Below are 23,837 nucleotides of genomic sequence, written 5' to 3'. Positions count from 1 at the left end.
ATAACACTTTTTCATTCCAGAGATAAGCAGGCAGGGGAGAGTGCATAAATATGTAAGAGCAATCCAAAGTTTATGAGAATTACAAGTAGTAATTCTATGTGATACACCTAGTCCCTTTGAAGCTCCTTGTGTTTCCTGCTGGATAAATGCATTTTCTTCAGAATATAATCTAAACATTCAAGGGAGAAGATTTTTTTCCCTTTTGATGTAATATTGCTTTGATGATCCATGAATACATTCTTATTCTAGATATCACGAATGATAAATAAAAACTTTAAAGCTATAACCCTGTTCTAGAAGATGATGAGAATATAACCTACATCATGACAATGATGGAAGAACAACTGTATGCTAAAATGCCAACTATGCAAAAGTTCAAGGCTCAATAAAATTATTGCTCGAAGAACACAAAGAGTAAGAGAATGAATACAAATTGTCACAAGCCTGTAAAAATACAAATAAAACACACAAACAACAAAGTGAAACCAAAATATGTAGTATTACCTAGAGAACCAAGATGCATCATACTGTATTTTCATAACAGACTTGAGTGAAGAAGTGATTAAGCCAAAAAAAAAATCTACTAATTGAAACAACAATTCTTTTGCCAGAGTAGAGGATAGAAGTCAAGTGGCTTAGAACCAAATTCTGCCTTCAACTACCCATGTGACTCATCACCAAAGTCTGTTGGGATCTGACTGAGGGCAGAATTTTCCTTTAAAAATAATAATCTGCACTTTCATACATAGATCTCATAGTGCTTTAAAAAGGTAGGTATTGTCCCCATTTTACAAATGGAGAAAAAAGCTGGAGCACAGTATGATTAAGTAACCTGCCCAAAGTCACACAGCAAATCAGTGGCAAAGTTTGGAGTAGAATCCCAGTCTCCTAACTTCCAGCTTCACACTCAGTCCATTTCTAGACCACAGCTTCCCTAACCCTTCAATAATAATTCAAATGTTGGTAAGGAACAGGGAATTCTGTCAACTTTTCCTCTGAGAGAAGAGCTTACATCAATTAACTCATACTTCTTCACTACAATGGCCACTTAATAGTTCTGATAAATCAAGGTGAGATGGCTGTTATATTTCAGAGAGTACCCACAATTATCAATTGCTCTATGTAGGAAAAAAATTACTGGATATTGCCTCACATTATCAGGAACCATAAGAGCAACTGTGCATAACGTTTATCAATATTGCCTTTAAGTGAAGGTACAAGTATATGTCTATCAAATCTTGTACAAAGGTTTGTAATGAGGCCCTAGAAAGAGAGAGGTGGATTGATAGATGGACCCAATTGGGATTCCAGTAAAACTCCTATCAAAACTAGGATTTGGAATTTAGGAAGTATTCAAACGCCTTGAATCTCTACACACAGGGAAGCAGCCCACTTCCCCCCCTCCCCCCCCCCCAAAGGAAGGGAAGAGTCCAAAAGAAAAAAAAAAAAAAAAAGAATTTATTAAGAGAAAAAAAGAAATAAATAAATCTCTATGAATCCAAGCTGGGGGCACTCATAGGGTATAACCTGGAAGTTCTGAGAGAATCCTCTCTGTCTCAGTACAACCAGTAGTATAAGCATTATTATAAATAATACACACACACACACAAATATAGGATTATTAGATATTAGATACACACACAAAGTATCTATCTAATACTACTTATCTTGAAGAAAAGAAATTAGAAAGGAGAAAACTTGTAGGAACTTAATTAACTTGTCTGGTCTCTTAAACTCCAAACGGCCAAAGACAAAGACCCCCAAAGAGAGAGAAAAAGTTTCCTCCTCTCTCTTAGGAGTTTCATCTCTGATTGGTCCAGGTCAGGTGGTGTGCAGCCCACCAGTACTAATTTAACTAACTAAGGAAGTATTTATCTCAATTTGATTTAGTTTTCTCCAGGAAACTTGGCTTTCAAAGAATAAGCCATTTTACCTATTGGGCTTTGACTCTTTTTAAAGGGGAATTAAGCGTGCAAAGGGGGTAGACCTGTAAGTGGTCTGGCCTTCTGATTGCTAACATGGATTGTCATAATTAGCAAGTTAACACCTGACAATCCATGTTTTCAGGCCTACAATAATATTTTCCCAGATTAATCTATTCTATTAGTCCTGCATGTTTATTTGGTCTCTTTGGTTTCCCCTTTTTATAATGAGTCTGTCAGTAGAGCTTGAATCTTTCATTAAACTGCTTCTTGAATCTCTCATTAAACTCAGCAATCTTTGTACTTTGGGGAAATTTTAATGCCTAACTAGCCCCTGGAGATAAGGATTTTTTTCATTTTTTCCTCCAGCTGTTGCCTTTATTTTCCCTAGTCATTCTATGGACAAGGTGAGATATATCCCACAATGTACATTTCTTTTAATTTTAAATAAATTTTGGCTGGAGGTTTTGAATAATAGAAGAGGTGATGATCTGAAAGGTTATTTCACATGCACCTCTTCTAGAGTGTGCAATGTGATTGATTATATCACAGTTCTATTTTAAAATGGTCTTGTTTCTCAACTTTATAGTAGCTTTTAAACCAGACAGTGATCATCAACTGCTATACGGGTGCATTTCTGCTCTTTCACTACTTTAGCCTCAGATAAATTGTATCTCACTCCTGATTTTGAAGCTGTAAACTCAAGCCAAATTAAGTGGAATCCAAGTCTAAAATCAGAGAGAAACCCACATCCAATTATTTGTTAGCTTTGGAGAACCAGCTTTTGGATCTTAATGACCCAGCACAAGCCCATACCATATTTACTGAGATTATTAAAAAAAATTACAGGATGACTTGACTAGCAAAAATGGGATATTTTCATCATTCAAAAGATAAAAGAATATGCTATGATTTGGATTGCTTCTGTTATGAGACACTGCTTCAGAATATAAGGACAGTTAGTAACAATGGTTCTGCTGATTCTATTAAGAAATTATTTAAACTTAGAGGGGACTATAAAAAATTGCTGGAAAAGAAAAAATTGGATTAGAGGGCCCTTTGGAAGGAATTTGAACTTGCTGCCTCAGAGAAAAACATCATCTCTATTTTGGAATTGTTGGGAATGGGATTCAATCTTAACACCAAACATGCTTGTGAGACCCACATTTTTCTGCCTTTTGTAATGACATTCCATCTATCAATCATTTGTTATGGTCTATTTCAGTGGACCTCATCATCTCTAGAATGGCCCCCATCTCCACCAGGGAAGCTAGAATATTGATCAACCAAAAATGCCATAACAAAGCTTCTGGGGAGGATTTTATCCTAGCACTAGCTTACAAGGACAACATTGACTGGTGGGACCTGTTGTAGCAAAATTATTTACAAATATAAATAGTACAGGGAGTTTTCCTCCATCTTTTGAGAACCCTTCACAGCCAGTGGCCAGAGTTAGGACAGAGTGGAAAGGTAACCTAACTGATCCCATCACAAAGGGCGTCCACCAGGTAAATTTATTGGCCCCTTTCCTTTCTAATTTGTTAAAGAGGCTGTGGCTATTTTAGAAGGGTTGCAGTATTTTACCCTCAAAAATTTGGACTGATTTGTGTCCAGTATTTCCTTATGCAGATGACAGGATTTTGCTTTCCCAAACTCCTCTGGACTTGAAGCATATGTTAAGGGATTTTAGCTTTTTGCCTCACCATAAATTATAAGAAAACTAAAGTAATTTCCTTTGGCCACCATCTACAGACCAAAGCGGGATAAGTGGAAGACTGATGGCCATTATATTGAACAGGTCAGTTTTTTCCCACCTTTTGGGTATTTAGAATCATAGAATCATAGAATTCAAGATCAGAAGGGACCATTATGATCATCTAGTCTGACCTCCTGCAAGATGCAGGCCACATAAGCCGATCACCACACCTCTAGCAAAGTGAACTGCCCCATGCTCGGAGGAAGGCGAAAAACTCCAGGGCCAGCCCAATCTCCCCCTGGAGGAAAATTCCCCCCCCCCAAAATATGGCGGTCACTGAAGAACCCCGAGCAAGCATGCACTCAAAACAAAAAAAAAAATGGGAAAAGGTTATATCATACCAGGCACATTTTGACTATATTGACTAAGCCCTCCGTTATCCATCCTCCATCCTCCATAAAAAACTTCTAATTTTTAATTAGTCAGTCATGGAGGTCCTTCCCCTGTTTGTTTCCAGTATTGCACTCCATGCACTAGAAACTGATGGTTAGAAACTCCTCCTCCTCTGATTTTCTGACAATTTCCTGACTGACAGTATATATTAGTCGTCGTTAGCACCACAGCTGCATTCTGATGATTCCTTTCTCCTCTTTTTCCCCTGGATAAACTCCACTGGTAACCCCTCCCAACGACACAGTTCCCCTTCAATACTACCCCTCTGCAGTCTCCCTTTAACCAGCTCTCCTCCACCTCTGGATTTCACTTCATCCCCCCTTTTTCCAATTTAACCAGTAATTCTTCATGCGGTACCGTATCAAATCAAAAAAAATAAATATAGATATATATGAGATTTTCCCTCTAAAAAAAAAAAAAAATCTCTCTCTCTCTCAAAGAAGTTGGTTTGGTTGGTTTGATCTACTCTTAAATTATTTGTTTTACATATAATGACCAACGAGACAAACATATAGAGGAGAGCTTTAAGGTATGTGCAAGCAGTGCTTCGTTTCATCCATGTCCATGGGGGCAATTTAATTGTGGTGGCAGGCTGAAGTCAGTGCCCAAATATTATATGGTTAGGAAATCTGGGGCTGAAGAGATTTTAATTGCTACAAGCTTGTGCAAAACAAATTTTTAAGAAGAATGCTTGGCCTCCCAACTTATAGCTCAGCTGCTTTACTTACAGCACACGTAAGAGAATTCACTACTTTGATCAAAGTTCAATACATTTATAGCACTTACAGGCTGTGTATTCTGCATATAAATTTAGAGCACCTAACAAGGTAAAATCTGGAGGAACACCTTAACAAGACACAAACTTTAGACTTCCTCTGGTTTTTCCCAGCCCATTCCTTGAGATTCTCAGAACCTGACTAGGACTGTGTGCAAGAGTGTGAAATCCGTAATTAAGCTTAGAATAAAAGATATTTACACACATCTAGATATGTCAGTCATCCATACAATAAATATGTCCCCTTGGCTTCCTCCTCTAAAGAACATTCATAATTATGAGAAATATTTGGCTATTTTGAACAACAATATGTTACGGACGGTCTTTACAGCTCTCCATTTTCTACCTATGCAGTTGGCCTATTTAGAAAGGAGGTATGCTGGAATTGAGAGACAAAATAATTTTTGCCCATGTAGGTCTGGCCAAGTTGAAGATTTACCAGACAATCTACTTTCTTTTAACCTAAATAACTTGTCTTAGAAGACTTTCGCTACACCAGTTCAAAAACTAGCATACTCACTATGTAATGAAAATGTTTTGGTTATATGGGTTGCCGCTCTATTTGCCTCATCAGCAGCAAAAACAAGAAAAAAATATGTGAAGGAAAGGTTCCTTATAAACTAAATGAACCAATGAATTTCTAACTGTTATCATCTTATTTTCATATGTTGATGGGGGGAGGGAGAGCATTCTTAAAACAGGTAACTGATTCTTGGAGAAGGGCCGATCTTGTGTTTTTATTTATTTTACTAAGTTGTGTTGATTTTAAAATTTTTATTTTGCTAAAGCTAAAGGTTCTAAATTAATAAACTTGACTTTGCCTAATTAAGTAACATTCAAAAATAACAAACAGTGTTAAAGAAATACTTGTGGAAATGTCAACGTTTCTATGTCAAAAATGGCTATTTACTTCAGCATGGCTGACATGTCCTTTTGTCAGAAAGCTTTAGTGAGACAGAGAATTGTTTCCCATTGGAGAAAACAGTGAACTTTGAATATCATTTTAAAATAAGGTATATATACTTCAAATTGGAAGGTTTGGGGGAAAGGGGTTATTTAGTGTACCAATAGTTTTGTTTTTAAATTAACTTATTTTTTATTTAGTTCACAGACTGAAACTTCCATCCCCACAGCACATACACACACTTCTATTGATATAGTTCTCCTAAATTCCTTCCCCATTATCCACAGACAGAAAGATTGGGCTATTGGTATTTAAATTAAGCATGCCAAACTTTTGCATGAATATTTTGTTTTCTTTTGTACATTACTACTCCATACTACAGACAACTCTTTTATTAATTATTGTGGAGTTAGAATAAAAGCAGTGGGAATTAAAACATTTCTGTTAGCAACCTGATTTCCTTTCTTCTGCCACGAGACATGAAACTTGAATAACATATCAAAATTCTGAATTTACAACATATACGGTGCTCTCAAAACATAAACTCTGCCATGCTGCACATGCTGTAATTATAGTATACATTAACACACAAAAATATGTTAAATTACATTTAACAAATGAAATGGGAATAGAAAACACTGAGTTAACGTTACAGAAGCAAGCTTAGTTTTTGGAAATTCCTAACTTGATATATCCTAACTTCAGCAATGCACAATTACTATTTTTTACATTTTATTTCACTTTTTCAAAGGAAACAATTAAAAAGACAACATCCGCAGTTCTTTAACTCAGGAACTTAAAAATACCATTGCAAACACCAATGGATATTGTTAATTCACTGATTCAGGACTAAGGACAGCTTGGTCATCTTATAAACTCGGCATGCTCCCAGTCATTCTAATGAAATCATTTTAACTAGGGAGTCTTTAAAAACCTTTAACTACTCACCCACATTTATCAATACATGTTGAAATTAGCCTAAGAACAACATTGTCAATTTCTTCTGAAATTGAAATTAGTGAGGGGAAAGTTTTCTATATCTCAATTACATGAACTTTTTGACTATTTGGAAACTTAGGTTCATGAAGAAGATTGATGCCCATTTACTAAGAAATGCCTCACACAGAGAATACATGAGTGAGCTGTAGTGGCTTCCAATTAATTTCTTGGTAGAATTTCAGGTGTTGGCTTTTACATGTAAAGTCATAATTGATTTGGATCCAGGCAGCCTAAGGGCCTCTTTCATTCTGTGATATTACTAAAGTGATCACTGGGATGCTCTAATAGCTCCAATGTGATTTAAAAGAGACAGACAGATAGCAGGGCATTTCTGTAAATAGTTCTTGATTCTCAAAGGCCAGGTCTACACTACGCGTTTAAACCGGTTTTAGGAGCGTTAAACCGATTTAACACCACACCCGTCCACACTAAGAGGCCCTTTATATCGATATAAAGGGCTCTTTAAACCGGTTTCTGTACTCCTCCCCAACGAGAGGAGTAGCGCTAATAACGGTATTACCATATCGGATTAGGGTTAGTGTGGCCGCAAATCGACGGTATTGGCCTCCGGGCGGTACCCCACAGTGCACCACTGACCGCTCTGGACAGCAATCAGAACTCGGATGCAGTGGCCAGGTAGACAGGAAAAGCCCCGCGAACTTTTGAATATCATTTCCTGTTTGCCCAGCGTGAGCTCCCGATAGCACGGTGGGTGATGCAGAAAAAAAAAAAAAAAAAAAAAAAAAGCATGCATGGACGGATGGCGGATGTGATTGCTGTATGGGCAGGCAAATCTGTTCTATCAGAGTCTGTTGAAGAAGAAAAATTCCAAAAATTTTAAAAAAAAACAGAGAGACAGCCACAGCAGGACTCACTCAACACACTGCTGCATGAAAAATAAGCCAAAGCCAAAAAATCAAATGGAGGGTGATGGAGGGGAGGGGGAGGGGACTCTCGCCTTCCTGCAGTCCTTGTCTCTCAAAGCCATTTGCATTTTTGGCTTGCCTCCCAAGTACTGTAGTGTTGTGTCAACATTGTCATTGTGGGGTGATTCAGGCTCATCCACTCACCCCACCCCCCCACCACCCCAAAAAAAAAAAAAAAAAAAATCCTCTTTTGACTCTTTTAAATGTCACCCTTGTTACTGAATGCTGATGCTGCAGCATGCATAGCAGGTCAGCGGCAGCATCCATCCTCGGCCTGGTATGTGGCTGGTGGCAATATGGCTGATATATCCATCGTCATCATCATCATGGGTGCAGATGGTGCAGTAAAAAATCGTCTTCATCATCAGCATCTCATCATCCTGAGTGCTCTGTCTCTGGGAGCGCCTGGGTAAAAACTCCTGCTCACTCCTGATGGTCATAAGTAGAGTAGATGGTACGGTGGTAAACAATATCAATCACATCAAGCAATCATAGCCCCGCCCATCAGCCCCTCGCCATCAGTTTCTGTTGTCTCTGTGTTCTGTGGTGCTGTGGCTGCTGCCTGGCCTGGCATAGCCTCCTCCTCCCTGCTGCTCTCAATGTTGTCCTGTCTAGCCTATCATTTTTTATCTCACTTTCCTCATCACTTTTTCTTTTCTATTTTTCTTCTTCTAATCTTCTTCTCACAAATGGGGCACACTGGGATGGGGGGGGCGGGTGGGGGGGGAGGGGGGGTGGGAGGGGGGGGGGAGGGGGCAGGGGGGAGGTTGGGCAACAGGGGGTCATGTGCAGCTCATGCTGCATGCTCGGCATCTGATACTCTCTCTCTGCTACACTTCTCTGGTTCTCTGATACACTGGTTCTCTAGTACACTTGCCTGGTTCTATTTTATTATACTTTAATTGACTTTTATTTTTTTGGAGTATATTTCATTTTTTTTTTTTTTTTATGACCAGGCCATTTTTGTCGGCCCCAGGCACCCAGCAGCAGCAGATGAGGCAGCACAAAGCAATGGTGGTGCCAATTAACAATCTCATGGTACATTGGTAATGAATGCATGCATGGTATGGAAATGTGATGCTCTGATGCTGCAAATGCTGCTAATGCATCTGTAATGCTGCGAATGCTCTTGAATGCTGCTATGACAAGCAGCTGACACATGAGGCTCTGCAATCCAGGATGCCATGTGCCATGAAATCGGCGCAAAGCAGGCAGGCTCCATGGAAACCATGCTATGGCATCTGCCAGAAAAATCCTGGAGGAAGGAATGACTGATTACATTTTTTGCTTTCCACAGGAATGACTGACTTTTGCCCAGAACCCAACTGCACACCACCGATTTAATGTGCTTAGTGTGGCCGCGTGCACTCGATTTTATACAGTCTGTTTTACTAAACCGGTTTATGTAAAATCGGAATAATCCCGTAGTGTAGACGTACCCAAAGTCACTTCTACACTTGGCCTGACAGAACCCAAGTTGTTAACCATTAGGGAACACTGCAAGGTTCATGTAACTGTTCAGGATTTTTCATTGGTTTGATGAGGATTTTTTTTTAAATGGCATGTTGCTTTATATTATTGAACTGAGACCTGGTTTGGAGAGGGTAAGCCATTAGTCCTTTAAGCTATTCATACTTTTTTTCCTTTGTTTGTATACCATGTACACCTTTAGGCACTTTTGGAAAAAAAACACATGATTTTTAAAAAATTAAAATATTATATGTCCCTTATACCATAACTTCATATTTTGTTTCTCTCAAATACTTCGTCCTCTCTGCTTATGGACAGTATGTACAGATTAGTCATACTGATTGCCAGCTGATGGTTAATCTGTGTACTTTTCCTTTATTTTAAATTTGGGTTTAACATATTCCATAAATATTTAATGACAAAATGGTATGAGGGAGGTGGCAGTGGAGGAGAGTTTTCTTCACAGGCCAAATCTCTAATTTCAAATCAAGGCCAATGACTGGAATCTGCACTATGCCTGTTTCTGGTCTGCAATATTCCCTAAACCGACGTGCTACTGGTCTTCAGTGGAGGATGCTGCGGAGCCACATTATCAAGTTTCAACTAGTCCACTCCATACCATCACCTGCCAAATGCTACATGCTTGTACCCAGGAAACCCCCTGGAAAAGAGCTTAGTGGTAGAGCCCAGCAGCAGGACTGGAATCCTGTGGGTCCTACATGACTGGCTGCCATAATAGCAGAATCGGGTAAAATGTACTTTGTTGCAGGCAGGATTGGGGAGGGGGGGGGAACAGAGTGCAGTAATTTGTGGGAAAATACTAAATCTCTCATCAGTTTGTCATAAATAGAATTTCAGGAATTTACAGGAAGTTTTCCCTTTATTTTAAATAAAGGATTTAATACTTAAATTTAAGCAAGGGATAAAAAGAGATTTGATGTCTATTATAACAGGAGTTAAAGTATTTTAAATAGTTTAAGCAACATTTCTTTTATTCTTTTAGTGGTAAAAATTGTGTGTGAATTCTGTTTATATACAGACACAGTAAAAACTGTGTTATCTGGCACTTTACCACCTGGAAAGCTCTAGAACCCAGCATTTCTAATATCTCTGATTTCTGATCTAGGCGGCACTCAACTCAGACAGCTCCCTGCAAGCAGCAACATGTCCCTGCTGCTCCTAGGCGGAGCCCACCCCAAGCGCCGGCTCCACAGTTCCCATTGGCTGGGAACCGTGGCCAGTGGGATCTGTGGGGACAGCGCCTGCAGATGGAGGCAGTGTGCAGAGCCTCCTGGCTGCACCTCCACCTAGGAGCAGCAGGGATATATTGCTGCTTGTGGGGAGCTGCCCAAAGTGAGTGCCTCCCGGATCTGGCACCCCAAAACCCCTCCTGCTCCCCAATCCCCTCCCCAAAAACCCCTCACGCACCCAAACTCACTCCCTCCATTCGTATGTATAACTCTTAGTTAACTGGAATTTTTGACTAACCGGAACCCCCCATTACCTCAACATGCCAAATAAAGCTTTTCCTGCATGATACATTAACCACATTAACATTGTGGGGTTTGGGGTTTTTTTGTAGCATGAAGGAATCCGTCTCTCTTCCACGATTTGTGAGATCTAAGGTTTTTGCAAGTGGGAGTACGATAAAATGCATGAAACAATAGAGGAGTGGGTGGGAGTGGGTATTGCGGGGCAGGACAGGAGCGGGATTAAAAATAATAGTTCCACACAGGACTCTACTCTGTGGTAGACCGGATGTATACACCATTATTGGATTCCCAAATCCTGCTCAGGGTCAGCTCCAGGCACCAGCTCAGCAAGCAGGTGCTTGGGGCGGCCAAGGGGAAGGGGTGGTACGTCAGGCTCTTTGACAGCAATTCAGCGGTGGGTACCTCTGTCCCTCTCGAAGCAAAGGACCTGCTGCCGAATTGCCACCGAAGGAAGCGGTGTGGTGGAACTGCCGCTGATTGCGACTGCGGCTTTTTTTTTTCCACTGCTTGGGGTGGCAAAAACCCTGGAGCCGGCCCTGATCCTGCTCATCCTTTTATGGTGAAAACCTTCCATACCTCTGGAAGACTGAGGAGGAGTTGACTCTCTAGCAGACCCACATCAAGGAGATATGCCCCCCAATACCTAGGACACTGGATTCACTAAAATTTTAAAAACCAAGTGGTTAAATCAAAATAATTTTTTCTCTTGTAATACAGATATTGATATGATTCACTTCTCAGATAATACCCACATATTACAATCAAATTTAAAATAAAAAGACTTCTGCCACCTTAGTGCTTCCTGATTTACAGTTTCTTTCTTTGACCATTTTCCAAAGAGACGTGCATGGTGGACATTATTTGCTCTATAAACATTTCCCAGGTTAAGCTGCAATTTTCAGAGTGTGAGAGTACGATTTGAGAGCAGATTATTTCAGCAGATAGTAAAAATGAACAATTGTGAATAAATGCTGTGAATACTTTCAGCATTAGCCCGGCTCACTTGCATAATGACAAAACCTCTGATATACTTATTTTGGTGCAATCATCCAAGCAAACATTCTACAATATAAGTACCAAACATCTTGTCCTTATTATCATTATTATTGATTGGCTGAGCTGTATAGATGTGATGTATAGACAACTCTATATGAAAATGAATTTGTGTTACATCTTTCCAAAGGAAAATTCAATCAACTTGTAAGATATATAGCGATTAAGATAAAATGAAAATAGAATAGAAATAAATAATGCACTAAAAATGTTATTTGCAGTGCAAAAACACTATTTATGGCAGCTGTGCTTTCTGCCATTTAGTAGATTGCTATACAGTAAACTAAGGACATATTCAGAGACTCTGCACTTTAGCCATCAAGCAACACAGAAGAATTTTGTTGAATGATTTCTTCAAATACTGTATATTATAAGCACACAGAACCTTTTTTATTTCTTGAATAGCCATAGGTATATCATTCCTGAATATACCTTGGTTGTCCTTAAATATTTACCTGCTATATAAAAAGTGATTACAACTGTGATAAAGTATTTTATAGGTTTTCTAAATATGTACTTATTCTTCTGCATTAAAAAAATCTCCATTTCCATCCTGAAAATTTTAAATAAAAAAAAATGTACATACCCAAATCTTTTTCTAGTTAAATATCCCCTTATCCATCTTTGAACAATCACAACTGGTGAGTGATGAGCTAGAATGTGATTGATTTTTGCAATGATATCTTTTACCACATTTATCTCCTCCTCAACGGTTGCTTCCTGTATGAATTCAAATGAAAATATGTTGAATATTGTGCCTTAAAATCTGTAGTTCTCTAATAAATAATTTTGAAACAATGTATTTTAAAAGGATTATTATTTTAATTTTCATTCCATAGCTAACAATTGAAGGGGAAGAGCAAAGTATTTTGCTTGAAGAAAACTTAAAACAAGCAGAATAAAAAACTGTCAATTTTTATTGAAACAGAGCTGAGAAATAATTTATAACCCAAAGCTGAGTCAGTACCCTCCTTCCCATATAAAATAAACACCTGTCGGTGAGACTATGCTGCCTACTGTAGAAAGGTAATTCATTTTAAGTTACAGAAAAGCTAGTTAGTGCTCTGAACATAAAGATAACCCTAGATTATTACAATATTATTGTTACTGTAGGACAATGAAAAAATACTGTGTTCTTTCTTTAGTAAAATATCTGAATAACTGAACAGGTTATGAATGATTAGGAATTATGAAAATGAGAATATTGTTTGATTATAAATACAATAAAAAGTAATGTAAAACAAGAGACAGCTCACTTTTCTATAGTACTTGATCAAGCCAAAAATGAAAAAAATATACTTCTCATTTTTCACAAAATGTTATCTCTCTTCTCAGCTACAGGCTCCACCTACTAAATTGTTTATGCCTAAACCCACATGGAGTTGGCCTAAAATACAGGTTGCTACTTTATTCTGCCTGCAGCAGTTACAAACATTCAAATTCAGAAAATGTTACTACAGTCAAACATATCTTCAGCAGTTACTCAAATGGGCTGACAAAATTGGTTGTTTAATGGAGATGGTCTTCTACCATAAGTGGAGTAGAATTATGCATAATACATTTGGATATGCTTAGAAGAGGTCTCTTAAATCAGAAAGATGCCTTATATGGGTGGGTTTCAAACAGATTTCAATATTAAAGCATATTAAAAATTTTCAAGCATGGTTTTATTACAATATCCTAGGTATAACTTAGAAAAAATGATAGAAGGTAATATTTTCAGTGTCTATCTCTCCCAAAAATAGAACTGGTTCCTATTTCAGGGCCCAATACTCTAGCTATTACTAATGTGGGTAGTGCCAATGAAATCAAGTGGTATCACCCCGTTCAGTAGCTTGGTGTTTGAAAGGTTACATTTTCTACTGTTTTTAATTTTTCTATTGTAAACCATCCAAAGAAGCTGTGAAGTTAACTGCACAAATGTTTTGTCATTATAATCTTTTGCTACCACCTTCAGTAAGACATAGTCCCATCTCCACTAAAATAGTTCCATAAGAAAGAGGGGAAAATAGCATTCTTGAGGGGAGTTTTCCTATTGTCTGCATTTACTGAATGCTTTTTCTCAAGATATGTTAATACTTTAAGTTCCCCAGATTGTTTTCATCCAAATATATTTTGTCACCTTTGGGATTCTTTCTATGCTTTTGGAACTTCAGAAATGCAGGGTTTACGAGCACCAAAAAACACCTCTTAAAGTTATTCCTCTTAGGGCAAAGACTGTATTTTCAAAAACCACTTTAATTAATAGTATATATCAATTTCTTTAAAGTTATACATTTTATTTTAGGCAAAAAATATTGTAGGAAGACATAATCCAATTTTATTTTAGTACATATGTGTTATGCACATCTCTTATCATCACAGCTCCAAGTTGCACCTCATTTCTAGTGCATTATAATGAAAATATTCATGTTTCTAGTTGGGTTTAACATGTTTGTGTCCCACTGCAAAAATCCACCTCCAATTGATGGGGGCTAGGAAGTAACATCCATGCACCATCTAGTACTGACTGTTGTCAGAGAGAGAGAATAGTAAACTACATGGTCTAATGGTCTGATTCACTGTCTCAATACCTATTTTCACAAAATGAGAGGTGGCACATGCTCCATAGCAACAGTGCAAGAGAACAAACTATAATATTTGGATTCAGATAAGAATCTTAGATCTACCCCAGTTCAATGTTGTTCAGCTCTAGCGTTTTGGCTCAGCACCACTGCTGAATAATATATTACTATATTTTCAATTTTTGTTGCGATACAGCAGCTAATTGTCCTATTGAAATAGTAAATGATATTGAAGTTTTTGCATCACATAATATAATACAGGATTATTACATTTCTGCATCACAGATTTATTTTATGAAGTCAATGTTGTGCTATTCTAGTACAAAAGTGTGCCATTTCTTATAACACAATTTTTCAATTACTTTTCAAGTAAAAATGTCAAAGAATTATCTTTTTTTAACTACCAGTATGATGCACATTGCAGAGGGAAAAATGAGTGATTGATTATAAATAGACTCTGGAAATTATCTGCATGAGCAACAGATTTATTTCAATGGTATATGGTATAATAAAATTAAGTAAAACATAGTCATTTACAAAACATTAGTCATCAGCCTTAGAAGACATTAGCTTGGATGAATGAGTTTCTGACATGGTGCAGTTATTATCCATAGCCACTGTACATTTAGAAGTATTGTATGGCAAATCAATGCTTATTGTTCTATGTGTTGGTACTAATAGATAGGTTTTCTTAAATACGTGTGTCGTGACCGAAGAACCTCTTAATGCCAACTGCCAAGTGCAGAGAGGTTGCTGGAATCTCCTGATTCTAGCACATACATTCTTGTTCACCAAACAGGGCTGGCACCAGCTCAGCAAGCAGGTGCTTGGGGCGGCCAAGGGGAAGGGGCAGCACGTCGGGCTCTTTGGCGGCAATTCGGCAGCGGGTTCCTCTGTCCCTCTCGGAGGAAAGGACCTACCACAGAATTGCCGCTGAAGAAGAAAGTGGCGTGGTGGAACTGCTGCTGATCACGACCGCGGCTTTTCTTTTTTCTTCGCCGCTTGGGGCAGCAAAAACCCTGGAGCCAGCCCTGTCACCAAAGAATGTCATATGAGGTCTCAAATGAAAGCTAGTGTCATACTGGTCATCAGTATCATTATGAAATGTATGCACAGGTACTACTGTAAGGATTTATGCATCTATACTAAAAATATATTCTTAAAGCTTATATCAAGATGTTAGTCACCATCAAAGGTGAAAAACATGTTGTTTTCTGTCAGACACAACATATCTCTCCATTTATCTGTTTATGTGTAAATTAAGTATTGTCTCATTCACAATGGTTCCCCTATCACTAGTCTTGATTGAATACTGAGTAAGGAGGGTAAGAAAGAACTTCAGAAAGGATCTAATAGGAAGAGAAATACAGTGGGGGAAGAGAATCTTATTATCGTAAGCGGTACATTAGAGGTTTCCTTTACTATATTTGAGAGACAAAATAGACACCCTGGCACCCTTTACTAAGGAAGAAAAAGAACCGTGGTTTTGCATCATGCAAAAGGGGTCTCAATCAGTGTCTGAAAATGCTAAAGAGCATTTTGGGTGAGTTAAGCCTCTTTAGACAGATGAGTAACTTGTTAGTTGAGTTTAGTCTCTAGAAAGCATGTTATGATATTGATTTACATATAATCATTTGTTTCCAATATTCTTACTCACTATTACTTGAATCTCTATTTTTTAACTATAAACTTGTTCTTGTTTTCACTATAAATATATGTAAGTGCTGTGATGTAAAGCAAAGTGTTGAATCTTATGAGCTGGTGTGTACTGTTCCTGTGGGAATAGCAGGCCTGGTAATTCTGTGAGTGTTCACTGGATAAGAGGCTGGACACTACAGGTAACGCACCAAATATTCGGAGGTTAGTATGTGTCTGTCGCTACCTGTACAGAGAGGGGGAGACCTGGAAGGTGGTACTTGTGCTGCCAAAGACTGGTGGTTTCAGGGAGCTGATCTACAGCTGGCACAGACAAGACTATGCTAAGGGCAGGTAGTTGTGAGATGCCTCACAACCCTGGTACTCGTGAGAAGCGACACAACCTGTTGGAAATGTTCATATACTGTATAACAGATTACTGAATTTTGTTTTTGATCAAATCATAGGAATACAATGGCAAACCAAAGAGAGTGTACTATATAGACAGACTAAGCATTTTGAACGCATACAACTGTTTTAATATATAAATGCTTTATTCTAACCAAAAAATATGGAACACAGTTTTAACACAGCTATCATAAAATGTATATAAATCAGTGCAACACAGTCAAATAAAACACTAACATTTTATTAAGGAATATCTAATATAATTTGATGTAACATAATTGCTTACCTTTCTAGGAGCATGGCAAAAATCAAGGAAAAAGCTAGGGTTAAATGGTTTATATTTTTGGGGAAGTTTCCAGTTCTCAACAATTTCCTGATCAGAAATTACATAGTAATCCAGTGCTTTGAGAGATAAAATGCTGTTAACAACAATATGCCTATATGCTATTCTTAGACTCAGTGGAGTATCAAACAAGGTGAGGCCTATCAGATTAGGGCAGAAAGATAACGAATGCACATTATTCAGTTTTCCAATTCCACTGTCATGAAGATAGAGTAGATTTAATTCCTTCATGCCTTCCCAAAATGTTGGGCCAGGAAGATGCTGTATCTGAAATAATGATGAAAATGAAATTTTGAATTATGTAGTTTATTAGATCCTAAATTATAAAATGAGCAATACTCTCTATGTAAGTAGCTGCAATTCCACTGACTACACCGGGGCTGTATCTGGACCCTAATTATTATTTTGAGCTACTGCATGATGTGACCAGGATGCCACCAAATACATAACCCTCCCCGGGCATCACGGCTATGAGCTATAACAATGTAAAAAGGTTAAACATGTTGGAGCTAATTATTATTTGCAATGTCATAAGTTCACATATCTATCAAACCACAAGTCCCTACAAACCACGTTAGGCAGCAATTTTGGATTTGCTTCTTCTGAACTTTGTTTTTCAGCATTTTTCTGTTTGTGGCTTGTCTCAACAGATCTCCATCACACAAAAAAAGATCAGAAGGTCAAATCTACTTGAAAACTTTTGCTCCATGAATTGAAAAGACATTTCCAATGCCACATGCTAAAAGCTTTATTCCCAATAGATGACACTTTTTCAACCCAAGAAGAATAGATTTTTCTATTTTCCCCAAACAAACAAACAAAAAAAAATCCAGTTCCAATCTATTATATTTTAAGAGTATTAATGAAATAGAACCATGCAAAGGAAGATATAGACCAAAGATAAACAAAAAAATCTTAAAAGTAAATTCTATAATAATGCAAACATAAGAACAGCCATATTGGGTCAGACCAAAGGTCCATCTAACCCAGTATCCTGTCTTCCAACAGCGGCCAATGCCATGTGCCCCAGAGGGAATGAACAGAACAGGTAATCATCAAGTGATCCATTCCAAGTCACTCATTCCAAGCTTCTGACAAACAGAGGGTAGGGACACCATCCCTGCCCATCCTGGCTAATAGCCATTCATGGACCTATCCTCCATGAATTTATCTAGTTCTTTTTTGAACCCTGTTATAGTCCTGGCCTTCGCAACATCCTCTGGCAAGGAGTTCCACAGGTTGACTATGCGTTGTATGAAAAAAATACTTCCTTTTGTTTGTTTTAAATCTGCTGGCTATTAATTTCATTTGGTGGCCCCTAGTTCTTGTCTTATGAGAAGGAGTAAACAACACTTCCTTATTTACTTTCGCCACACCAGACATGATTTTATAGACCTCTATCATATCCCCCCTTAGTTGTCTCTTTTCCAAGCTGAAAAATCCCAGTCTTATTAATCTCTCCTCATACGGCAGCCATTCCATACCCCTAATAATTTTTGTTGCCCTTTTCTGAACCTTTTCCAATTCCAATATATTTTTTTGAGATGGGGCAACCACATGTGCACGCAGTATTCAAGATGTGGGAGTACCATGGATTTATATAGAGGCAATATGATATCTTCTGTCTTTTTATCTATCCCTTTCTTAATGATTCCCAACATTCTATTTGCTTTTTTGACTGCCACTGCACATTGAGTGGATGTTTTCAGAGAACTATCCACAATGACTCGAAGATCTCTTTCTTGAGTGGTAACAGCTAATCTAGACCCATTTTCTATGTATAGTTGGGATTATATTTTCCAATGTACATTACTTTGCATTTATCAACATTGAATTTCATCTGCCATTTTGTTGCCCAGTCACCCAGTTTTGAGAGATCCTTTTGTAGCTCTTCACAGTCTGCCTGGGACTGAACTATCTTGAGTAGTTTTGTATCATCTGCAATTTTTGCCATCTCAGTGTTTACCCCTTTTTCCAGATCATTTATGAATATGTTAAATAGGACTAGGCCCAGTACAGACCCCTGGGGGTCACCGCTATTTTCCTCTCTCCATTCTGAAAATGGACCATTTATTTCTACCCTTTGTTTCCTATCTTTTAACCAGTTACCAATCCATGAGAGAACCTTCCCTCTTATCCCATGGCTGCTTACTTTGCTTAAGAGCCTTTGGGCTCAAAGGCCTTCTGAAAATCTAAATACTATATCTACTGGATTCCCCCTTGTCCCTGCTTGTTGACCCCCTCAAAGAATTCATTTAGTTTCTCCACAATTGCCTTATCGTCCTTGAGTGCTCCTTTAGCATCTTGATCATCCAGTGGCCCCGCTGGTTGTTTAGCAGGCTTCCTGCTTCTGATGTACATAAAAAAGAATTGCTATTACTTTTTGAGTCTTTGGCTAGCTGTACTTCAAATTCTTTTTTAGCCTTCCTAATTATATTTTTACACTTTATTTGCCAAAGTTTATGCTCCTTTCTATTTTCCTCACCAGGATTTAACTTCTACTTTTTAAAGAACATCCTCCCAAAGGAAGCAGTGAAAGCCCTAATGTTTTAATCATTTAAAACTAGACTGGACAAAGCATGTTAACATACAACAGGGAACAATCCTTTAATACTGGGAGAAAACCAAGGCTACGTCTACACTGCAATTAAAAACCCACAGCTGGCCCATGCCACCTGATTCGGGCTCGCAGGGCTTGGGCTTGGTCTGAAGCCCAAACTCTAGGACCCTGCAAGGTGGGAGGGTCCCAGAACTTGGGCTGCAGCCTGAACCAGAACATCTACACCACAATAAAACAGCTCCGCATCAAGAGTCAGCTGATAGGGACCAGCTGTGGGTGTCTCTAATTCCAGTGTAGATATACCCTAAATGGCCTATCTTAGTGGGTCTTTTCCACTGCTAACATCTATGCATTAGACAATGCATGGAAAATTTTTACTGGGAAAAACTCCATTTCATGCTATCACTCGTCAGTCAACCAAATTCTATATTTACATAATCTTGACGTACCTTTATAAATTCATGTGCAGATGTGTTGAGCTATTATTATCATCACTTAAGACTTAAGTTACAGTAATGCGCAGAGGCCCCAGTAAGAATCACAACCCCCTTGTGGTAGGTGTTGTGCTAGAAAAAGGTAGACATAGGGTGAAATCCTGGCCCTATTCAAGTCAATAGCAAAAATCCAATTGTCTTCAGTGCAGCCAAGATTATACCAACTGTTCCTGAACAGATATTTTTAGAGTAAAAATCTAAAATATTAAACCAGAAGAGCAACTGCTATGTACAAATAATACTGTTAAAGTCTGCATTTAAAATCTAAATTGTTTCTAAGAAATCCTGGGAAAACACACAAGTTTACAGATAAATTTACTTCACTGAAATATTCTATTTTGCATATTTCCAAAACAACTGTTTACCTGATTTCCATGGAGATCCAGCTTAACTAAATGAGTACAACATTCAAGTGCATCAATATTTGTAATATAATTATTAGACAGGATGCACACTTTAAGCAAAACACAGTATTGCAAATGTCTCACATTCTTTAAATATAGCCCATTTAACTGAAGTATAACAAGATCTTTCAGCTTCTTTACGTGGGCTTGACTGGTAGTTTGTCCATATCTGAGTAACAGATTTTCAGAAGTAGAAACAAGGTGTTCTGTTAATTCCTCCATGGCTGGTTATTTGCTTTGTGGTTCATCCACAAGAGATCTAAGAAAAGAAGAAGGACTACACAGTAGGTTGCATTTATTCAACTTTCAAAAGAAAAGCTTCAAATACCCCAAATAAATATACAACTGTTTGTTACAACACTGCTTGCTCTGTAAAACATTACACATCCACTGGGGGGCGCGGGAATCTCTTATGGGATTAATCTGAAAACATAAAAGTGAATGAAAAAGTGCAAGTGCATGTTACTAGTATATAGTACATTTTATTCCAAAGGAACCCAAAAAGTGCTTTGCAAACTGTAGGCTTGATTATGCAACCCTTTATATTTTGTATTCATTCAATCAAGCAGTCAATGAATAGTACATACATAAATGTACTGGATGTTTATTAGTTGATCTGTTAACATGAGTAGGGGTTGTAGGGATGAATTCATCAGCTGCTAAATGCAGCCTCTTTGGAAGAGAGACAATGTTTAAGAATGCACAGCAACACAACACAATAAATTAGACAGGAAAAAGCAAAGAATAACATGAACCATTGAAACTGCATAGAGAAATTTGTTGGCAGAATGCAACTTCCTGTGTTACAATCTAGTTAGGACACTAGTGCTAACAGCCCTGCTCTTACAAAAAAACCTCTATGAATTCTTTAATAACCACAAATGGTGAACAACTCTGTTTTACATCTTATCCAAAAGAGAGCACCTAAAGCAGCACAAATGTCCCTGCCGCTAGTATTTCTTAATGAATCATCAATACCACTATTTTCTTTTCAAATACTGAGACAATCCAACACTATTTGCTGTATGACATTTTTGGAATCAGGCGCAATTTGATGTGGTTTTATTGATAAAGGTAGGAATGTCCCTTTAGTTGAAATTATCTTTTTTTTTTTTTAATGTAACTGCAAAGAACAGCTGGATTCAGCAATTTTTTTAGACTTTGATTATTGTAACATAAGGAATGCACACATAAATGTATGAATTATCAAAACCAATTAATGCCACAATATAAAGAATAAAAAATAAGTACAGAAATATTTTACTCCAATATTAGGGATCTAATTATAAATTCAAAGATTTCAACTGAACATAAATCATATTATTGTCAGCAAACTTTTCATGAGTTTTATATCTTCAGCGATTTCCTAAATTCCTTGTAAATTACACACATTTTTAATCACACTGTGAAAACTATGCCTCTATAGAGTATAGTGCATACTAGTTACAACAGACATCACTCTACTCTCAACCTTTATTCATTAACATATACAATTAGGTGAAGTACATGTGACAGAGGTGTATGTGGAAACAAGGGTTGAATAAATGAGAGTCTATGATAAAGTATTAAACAGGATTGCAAATCATTCTCCAGTTCAGAAGGATGGGAATTTTCACTTAAAGGAACTATTCCATCTGGAGAGAATACAATACATGAAAATTTGCTGGTTATCTGTTGCGAGTCCTACACTGTTACAAGAGGCACTTATTACTAGCTTCTTACTTAAAATGTCAAATGTTTATCTATTACCGGGGACATGTTTTAATCCATTTTGTACAGTGTACTTTTGAACAAGGATATAGTGTTCATGAAACATGACAAATTAATGGGATCCATTAATAATATTACATTTCTGCCAACTAGCAGAACAGAATGAAAATGGTACCAAGAACCTAAAACTGTAGGAATATTCACCTTAATTAAAAACAAATTGTGTAATTATATCTGCAACAGTGAATGAAGGATCCAAACTTTCTCTCACCGACATGAATGAAAGTTTTGCCATTGGCTTCAATAGGAGTCTGAGACTGGAAAAATAAATAAGTAAATTCCAGATAATTCCAGATCAGTAGCACTTTGATATTTTAGGGTCCATCAGCATTTACTTTCTAAGCCACCACTTTTAGCGCTTTATAACTAGGTGATAAAAAATGGCTTTTTGGTAGAACTAGGATATTTTTCTCATGATATACTTTGTTTCCTAAATTCTTTATAGCAGTTTTTGTATTACTTTTAAGGCTTCCTTTATTACAAGATTTGTGAATGGTGAGACTTTATCAAAAGATACCACCATTTCATTTTCCTCTGTTTATATTCTGCACCCGTAGAATCTAAATTCAGAAAAACAAATGAAGGTCGCAGCTCAGGAGCCATAGCATCCAAAAGAAAGTAATGAGGCAGGAAAAACTCTCAGCAATGTGGGTTATACCAATACTGAACTGTTTGTAGGTTAGGGGACAGCTGTGTGTGTAAAATTAAGTATACGTGTTAAGTCTTTGAAGGATCAGGACCCAATTCCTTACCTGTAGTATCTCTATGACATTAACAAAGTATAAATTACTAGGGCTGTCAATTAATCGCAATTGACTCATGCGATTAACTCCAAAAAATTAATCGCAATTAAAAAAATGTAATCGCAATTAATCACACTGTTAAATAGTAGAATATCAATTGAAATTTAATAAATACCAATAAAAGCTGTTTTATCCAGCATGTTGAGGGAATGGGTGGTGCCAGTAAGTGAAAAATGCCAGTTAACTAAGAGAGAGGGAGTGTAGGTGCAGGAGGGGATGCAGGCCAGTAGGTTGGGGCACAGGAGTGGGTGCGGGATGCTGGATCCGGGGGGCATTCACCTCAGGCAGCTTCCCACAAGCGGTGACCAGTCCGCACGCTGCCCCCACCTCAACCTGCCACGAGCACTAGCTTTTCAGCTCCCATTGGCTGGGAACCTTGGCCAATGGGAGCTGCAGGGGTGGTGCCTGTGGGTGGAGACAGCGTGCAGAGTCACCTGCCATGCCTCCGCTTAGGAGCAGCCAGCACAGGTCACCGCTTCTGGGGAGCCATCCGAGGTGAGTGCCTCCCAGATCTGGCACCCCAACCCGCCCCTGAGCCCCCTCCTGCGCCCAAACTCCAACCCAGAGCCCACGCTCCACACCCACTCCTGCGCCCCAACCCCCTGCTGGCCCAGTGCCAACCAGACTATAAACCAGAATTTCAATGAAGATCAGAAATGCCAGTTTATAGAGCTTTCCAGTTGATGAACTGCTGGGTAAAACAGTTTTTACTGTATTTGTAGATTTTTTTCTGCATTTTCAAACATGCTGATTTCAATTACAACACCGAATACAATGTGTACAGTGCTCACTTTATATTATTATTTTTATTACAAATATTTGCGCTGTCAGATGATAAAAAGAAATGGTATTTTTCAATTCACCTTAGACAAGTACTGTAGTGCAATCCCTTTGTTGTGAAAGTGCAATTTACAAACGTAGATTTTTACTTGTTTGTTACATAACTGCACCCAAAACAAAACTTGTAAAACTACAAGTCCACTCAGTCCTACTTCTTATTCAGCCAATTGCTCAGATGTCGGAGAAAAACTCAGTTCTCGCTTTTTGTTTGGGTGCAGCAAAATCAAATACTTTATTATTTCTCCAGTAATTACAATGGAGGGAGAGAGTGTCATAGGACACAGGGTCACCCCAGTCCTGGACAGGTCTCTCCACTGGTAAACAA

The 23,837-nt window shown here is 38.0% G+C and overlaps 1 protein-coding gene across 9 annotated transcripts in view; it reads right to left on the bottom strand.

Moving 5' to 3' along the window:
* LRRIQ3 (leucine rich repeats and IQ motif containing 3) overlaps positions 1 to 23,837 on the bottom strand; it is a 102,152-nt gene that overhangs the window by 70,749 nt on the left and 7,566 nt on the right. For 6 of the 9 annotated variants that reach the window (XM_039483226.1, XM_039483220.1, XM_039483229.1 and 3 more), the window contains 3 exons: positions 20,061 to 20,358; positions 16,585 to 16,908; positions 12,278 to 12,411 (listed from right to left, as the gene is read on the bottom strand). In XM_039483226.1, coding sequence (XP_039339160.1) covers positions 12,278 to 12,411; positions 16,585 to 16,908; positions 20,061 to 20,321 — 719 coding nt within the window. In that variant the 5' untranslated portion in view covers positions 20,322 to 20,358. Of the gene's footprint in view, positions 1 to 12,277; positions 12,412 to 16,584; positions 16,909 to 20,060; positions 20,359 to 22,013; positions 22,127 to 23,837 lie in introns of all 9 variants that reach the window. The other 3 variants (XM_039483222.1, XM_039483225.1, XM_039483227.1) reach the window with 3 other exon arrangements.

The sequence above is a fragment of the Mauremys reevesii genome, linkage group 8 (assembly GCF_016161935.1).
Source record: "Mauremys reevesii isolate NIE-2019 linkage group 8, ASM1616193v1, whole genome shotgun sequence".
In the NCBI taxonomy this organism is placed as follows: domain Eukaryota; kingdom Metazoa; phylum Chordata; order Testudines; family Geoemydidae; genus Mauremys; species Mauremys reevesii.
This window is presented reverse-complemented; position numbering and strand designations above follow the sequence as displayed.